Consider the following 7,090-nt stretch of genomic DNA (forward strand, 5'->3'; position numbering starts at 1 on the left):
ATAGGGAATATAGTCAATAATATTGTAATAACTATGTGTGGTGTCAGGAGAACACTAGATTTATCAGGTGGATTACTTGATATTATATAATGTCCAACCACTATGCTGTACACCTGGAAGTAATATATTGAATGTCAACTGTAATTGAAAAATTAAAAAAAAAAATTAATGCTTTATTGCTATAAAATGCTACCATTGTTTTAGTTTTCGGTGAGTCATACTCTTTTTGCTAGTGGAGGGTCTGGTTCCAATGTTGATAAAAATACAGTTTTTGCAAAGTGCACAAAAGCGAAGCAAAATAAAATGAGGTATGCCTGTACTTCTAATGGCCTGGAGGACTTTAGGACAGTATGACCACCTGGACTTTCATTTTTGGTGATGAGAATAGAAGAAAAATCTTCCAGTTTCCCACTATGTTTTTATTCACTGAAACGTCATGCAGATGTGACCCTCTGCCTCATGGAGTGCTATAAATGGTGGGTAATAAGGAAGGACATGAAAGATTTTTTCTAACAAGGAATTGATGTTTTTAAAGTTATATTCATTTTATTTGTATAGCATTTCCATCCTTTCCCAGCATGCTCTTTACCTTACCATTAGAGAAAAAAGAAGATGGAATGTGATCACTGTGAAAGTGTGAAAATAATTTCCATATGTATATGACGCTGTTAAATTTATAAGAAAGTATGAAGAGAGAATGTTTCTGATGACCAAGTCATAGAATAAATGTTTGGAGATGACAGAGTCATATGTAACCTTCCTATAAATGGAGTATAGATGTCCACTGCTGTCAGTCTCACAACATCTTACAATATGCACATGTTGGATGATTTAGGACTCAGTGGCTTTTGAGGATGTCGTTGTGACCTTCACCCTGGAGGAGTGGGTCTTACTGAATCCTTCACAGAAGAAACTCTATAGAGAGGTGATGCGGGAAACCATCAGGAGCCTGGCCTCAGTGGGTAAGGATGACAGCTTACTTTCACCTTGTCAATTAGAGGATAAGTGTTTTCTGCCCATTAGCATTGTTCTAAGATGTACAATGTGGGAAGGGAGGCCATTGGTCAATAAACTGAGCATTGTGACAGTCATTCATGGACCTAGAATCTAATAATTTTTCTATAATTTCAAATACTTTCGATTCATTTTTGTTGGTCTGCATTTTAGGGAAGAAATGGGAAAAACATGACACCAAAGATCAGCACAAAAACCATGGGAGAACACTAAGGTGAGTCACACATAATAAAAAACATTGTCTTACGTGGGCATCCTGGTATGCTACAAAGTTTTAAAAAGAAGCAACCAAAACAACCCCTTCTCCAAATTTATTCTCAGAACACTTTTACCAAATTACTTTTTTATATATGATATAGATGTTTAGTGTTTGCAAAATAGTTCACTCGTAAACAATAGAAATAAAGCCTATATATGAATATTGTTGTTTCAATAATAACAAGGCAAAGTTCTTTATAGAACATTCAGTATGTCCAATTTCAAACAATGTAGATGAGGCAGAAAACCTATACTTTTGGTATAAGTCATAAAAATATAGTTTAAACCTTTTACTAATAAGTCATTAATGTGCATCTTGGTTTTTACAGAAGTCATATGATAGACAAAATCTATGCAATGAAAGAGAGTAGTCAATGTGGAGAAAACTTCAGTGTTATTTCACATCTCAATCTGAACAAGAAAACTCTTCCTGAAGTAAAACCATGGGAAAATCATGTGTGTGGTAAAGGCTTCATGCAGCAGTCATCTCATAATAGGCATATAAAATGTCACAGCGGACACAAGCCGCGTGAGTATCTGATATGTGGGGACAAGCCCTATAAATGTAAGGGATGTGGGAGAGCCTTTAGTTTTTCAACTTCACCTCAAATTCATGAAAGATCCCACCCTGGACAGAAACCTTATTATTGTAAACGATGTGAAAAAGCTTATAGATATCATGAAACTCTTAAAACACATGAAAGGACTCACAAAGGAGAGAAGCCCTATGAATGTAAAGAATGTGGAAAAGCCTACACATCTTATCAAGGTCTTCAGTCACATGAAAGGACTCACACAGGAGTGAAATCCTATAAATGTAAACAATGTGGTAAAGCCTTTAGATATCATAAAACTTTAAAAACACATGCGAGGTCTCACACAGGAGAGAAACCCTATGGATGTAAAAAATGTAATAAAGACTTCAATTCTCTCCGTTCTCTTCAAAGACATGAAAGAAGCCATACTGGGGAAAAGACTTATAAATGTAAGGAATGTGGGAAGGCCTTTAGTGCTCTCTCAAGCCTTCGAGTACACATGATCACTCACACAGGAGAAGGACCTTATAAATGTAAGAAATGTGAGAAAGCATTTATTTTTTCCAGCTCATTTCAAAGACATGAAAGGACTCACAGTGGAGAGAAACTCTATGAATGTAAAGAATGTGGTAAAGCCTTCAGAGTTTACATTTCCCTCCAAACACATGAAAGAAGTCATACTGGGAAGAAACCCTCGGTATGTAAACAATTTGGAAAAGCCTTGAGTTCTTCGAATTCTCTTCAAATACATGAAACCATCCACACCGGAGAGAAAAACTATCAGTGTAAACAATGTGCAAAAGCCTTCAGATATTATCTAAGTTTGAAAGCACATGAAAGGACTCATAAAGGAGAGAAACCCTATGTGTGTAAAGAATGTGGAAAAGCCTTCACACGTTATCAAGATCTTCAGTCACATGAAAGGATTCACACAGGAGTGAAACTATATGAGTGTAAACAATGTGGTAAAGCCTTCAAGTCTCATCTCTGTTTCCAAATACATGAAAGAAATCACAGTGTAGAAAAACCTTTCGAATGTAAACAGTGTGGTAAAGCCTTCAGTTCAGCCAGTCATCTTCGAAGACATGAAAGAAATCACTCTGGAGAGAAACCCCACAAATGTCAAAAATGTAGCAAATCATTTATTTCACCCAGTGATCTTCAAAGACACGAAAACATTCACACTGGAGAAAAACCCTATGAATGTAAACAATGTGGAAAAGCCTACAGACATCACAGTTCTTTACAAACACATGAAAGAATTCATTCTCGAGATCAACCCTATGAATGTAAGGAATGTGGAAAAGCATTCAGATACTCTTCTAGTTTTCGAAAACATAAAAGGACTCACACTGGAGAGAAACCCTATAAATGTAAAAAATGTAATAAAGCCTTCAGGTATCCCAGTGATCTTCGAAAACATGAAATAACTCACATTCAAGAGAAGCCTTATGAATGTAAGGAGTGTGGAAAAGCCTTCAGAGTTCAGAGTTCCTTACAAACACATGAAAGAACTCACACTGGAGAGAAACCCTATGAATGTAAAAAATGTAGAAAAGCATTCAGGTGTTCCACTTCTCTTCGAATACATGAAAGGACTCACACTGGAGAGAAACCCTATGAATGTAAACAATGTGGTAAAGCCTACACAGATCACAAATTCTTCCAAGCACACAAACGAACGCATACTGGAGAGAAACCCTACGAATGTAAGCAATGTGCTAAAGCATTTATTTGTCGTAGTTATCTTCGAAGACATGAAAGAACTCACGTGGAGGGAAACCCTGTAAATATAAAGCATGTAGTGTAGCATTCAGGTGTCCAGGTTATCTTAAAAAACATGAAAAATTACACAAGAGGACCCCAGTGAATTGTAAACAATGCATTAAGCCTACAGATAAGTTTCTTACAAACACACGAAAGGCCTCACAGCAAAGATCCTTTGAATAACAAGCAATGTGGTAAAGCTTTCATTTCTCATCTAAGTTTCCAAATACACAACACAAATCATACTGGGAGGAAACCCTATGAATGTAAAAAAATGTAGTAAAGCATTTAGGTGTCCCAGTTACCTTTGGATACATGAAAAAAAAACTCATGTCAGAGAGAACTATGAATGTAACATTGTAGTAAAGCCTTCATTTTTCACACAACCATTTGAAGACTCATGAGAACATGCACTATGGAGATACTATATGAGTGTTCATGGTGTGGGGAAACCTTTATCATCCCAGTTAGTTTTTCTGAAGGCATGAAGTGACTATTGGATTTGAATGTAAACAAGTAAAAACTGCCACCAAAAACAAATATAATGCAAGTAACAGGAGAAAGCTTGGTGGTAATTAAACCACATGTAATGTTCCAGAAAACTTTCAACATGGAAGAGTTGCTATTAAAGTTGTAAATATCTTGTATTTATTAAGCCTCTTTCTGAAAGTACATTACTGGAATGTATATTTCTACTACTAATTTTCAGAAATGAATACTGAGGTAAGATTATTCTGAGTCATCTTTCAACAATAGGTAATGCTTTTCCTCAAAATTGTGAATGTTTTCTCTTTCCTCCCCATTTTGAAGCCTATTGTATCCATGGGTCAGTTGAAGTATATTTGTAATACGCAATTAGGTTTAACTTTTTGATGTTTTTTTTTTCTTTCTGTCATAATGTTTTCTTTGTTCTGTGTTAGGGGCCATGAAAAATGAAAGTTTGGTGTTTGGAATTGTCCTACTATCCTTGCAACAGTACCTGGATATCTCTGATTGTATATATCCTATCTCTCTAGCAAAGCTTTTTTTGGGGGGTTGAGGGGGAGAGTGATAGGTATAAGAGCCTTTTCCAATTTTTATACTAAAATACATTTGGAGTAAATTTTTATGTATGGCAAGTTTATGAAAGAACATAGTTTGATGTTCATTATTCATTTTGTATTTGGGCCTTTGCTTTTTGTCCTTCCTTTCAATTGTATTTGGTGATAGACTTTAAGAAGAGAGACCTGTCATAGATTAAAACTAGACTAGGAGATATCCTGCCTTATTGGTAAGAGAAGGAACTAGATTTTCCAGAATCCATATCCTTTATGGTTGCATCTTAGAATTCACCAGTAGCCTCACTTGTATGAGATTTGGAAGGGAGAAATGAAGAACATGTTAGTCAGATTTTGTGATCACCATACTGAGAAAGAGACAGATGTATAGGAACTTTGAGGACAGTCTTTCTCCAATTTTCCAGAGTCTTTGCCTTTCCAATCGAGACTGTTCTCAGAACTACCACCAACTGTTCGATTTCCATTTTCTTATTGGTATAGGTTTCCACTGATATTTTGACAAAATCCATATTAAAGTTCCATCAAAATGTGGATTTTTCTGTAAGCCTTCTTGTGTGCACCGGGAAATTAACTCAGACTTTCCTGCTTGAGAGTATTCTCTGATTCCCCTCTTCTCTGGATTATACCCACAGAGGGTCTAATTTGTATAAGAAACAGTTTTATGCTGTTAGTGGTGCTAATGAGTATGTTTTCCTGATTAATCACGACATCTGCAGTGGTGCCATCAAAAAGAATGACATAGGTGTTCTTTTTTCCTCTCCTGCATAGTATACTGGCCGCCTTGACCCAGTCATTTCATGTAAGAATAAGCGCCTTCCTTCCGTCAGGAAGAAAGAAGGTGTTTCTTATTACTTGTAGCTGAATGTAATCCTGCACTGTGTTTTCAGTTGTTTGGTTGCATGTAATTAAATGTATGTGCATTTTTCTGACAAAGGAACACTTCTCTAGTTGTTTTATAGAAATATTTCACTAACTTTTCCAAGCTGTTGTATGCTAATATTGTGTTTTTCACATATTGGGAGGGTATATGAAAATGTCCCATTATAATTACGAGTTTTCAGATAAACATTGCAGTTTTTTTCATTTAATCATTATACATTATGAGTCAGTATTATCATGTGCATACAAGTATTTTTTCAGCTAACTTTATTTTTTATTCTTTTATACTTAAAATTTTTGTCCTGAAACTCACTTTTCATTTATTCTTACTACCAAAAACTCAGATCATGGTTTTTATCAGTGCCCTCTTGTTGGTGACCTGCAAGATTGTGCCTATAGGCAAAAAGAGGTGTGTAATGCATTCTAGGAAGAGTAACCACAGACCATAATGCACTCTGACTATAACAATAACAGGGTGCTGAAAAGTAATTCTTACAGGAGTTTGGCTTCTGTAGGGTGATTGGATTGCCATTCAAAGAAGCAAGACTTTTCTCTGTATTGAATACTGTGAGGAGGTAAACTTCATACTGTCATTGGTATAAACATTGTTTTTTAGAAGGCAGAAACATCATAATGGAGCTAAATTTAATTTGTAAGAAGTCCCCATTAGTCATATTAGTAAGAAGAGGGGACTATTACTAAATTTTGTGATTTGAAACTTTATCTTTTAACATTTTTGGAGATATGGTTACAACATACCCTTTTAAATATCTTAGTCCGTCATAGTCGCCAGTTACCTTTGATGAAGGAGTTGTGTGACTATTTTCTTTAACAGGAAAAACAGGAAATAAGTTGACCTTACAATGAATGCAAGGCCAGCTCCTGGTCCTCTGGAACAGCTTTTGACTTTCCTCCTTATTATCTAAACACTGATATATTTCCTATGGTGTATTAGTAACACTGCCCCCCCCCCCCCCCTTTTTTTAAATGAAATACCTCAGTTAAAATACACAAATTTACTTTTTGGTATTTTACATATTTTTTCAAATATCTCCTTATGACTCAACTGAGGTCTAGGTAAATTCTGAGAGAATACAACCTAGCAAGGGAGAAAAACAGGACTATTGGTCCAATCAAGCCTTTCTCAGAGACTATATACTCTTGTTATTTCTCAATTACAGTTGACATTCAGGTGTACAACATAGTGGTTAGACATTAATGTAATTTATGAAATGATCCCTCGGATTAGTCTAGTACCCATTTGGCACTATACATACTTATTAAAATATTATTGACTATATTCCTTATGCTGTACTTCACATCCCCGTGACTATTTTGTAACTACCAATTTGTACTTATAAATCCCTTCACCTTTTTCACCCAGCCCCACAACCCCTCTCCCATCTGGCAACCATCAGTTTGTCCTTTGTATCTATGAGTCTGTTTTTTTGTTGTTGTTCATTTATTTTGTTCTTTAGAATCTACATAAAAGCGAGATCATATGGTATTTGTCTTTATCTGACTTATTTTACTTAGCATAATACCCTCTCGGTCCATCCATGTTATCCCAAATGGTAA

The 7,090-nt window shown here is 35.6% G+C and overlaps 1 protein-coding gene across 1 annotated transcript in view; it reads left to right on the forward strand.

The window, feature by feature from the left end:
* The window catches only part of LOC105301915 (zinc finger protein 709-like), a 14,423-nt gene extending 8,857 nt beyond the window's left edge, over positions 1-5,566 (forward strand). The window contains exons 2-4 of the mRNA XM_011374782.2: positions 836-962; positions 1,168-1,228; positions 1,602-5,566. Of these exons, the coding sequence (XP_011373084.1) occupies positions 836-962; positions 1,168-1,228; positions 1,602-3,618 (2,205 nt within the window). The 3' untranslated portion in view covers positions 3,619-5,566. The remainder of the gene's footprint in view (positions 1-835; positions 963-1,167; positions 1,229-1,601) is intronic.
* Positions 5,567-7,090: the final 1,524 nt, after the last annotated feature.

Source organism: Pteropus vampyrus, unplaced genomic scaffold (genome assembly GCF_000151845.1).
Source record: "Pteropus vampyrus isolate Shadow unplaced genomic scaffold, Pvam_2.0 Scaffold255, whole genome shotgun sequence".
Taxonomy (NCBI): domain Eukaryota; kingdom Metazoa; phylum Chordata; class Mammalia; order Chiroptera; family Pteropodidae; genus Pteropus; species Pteropus vampyrus.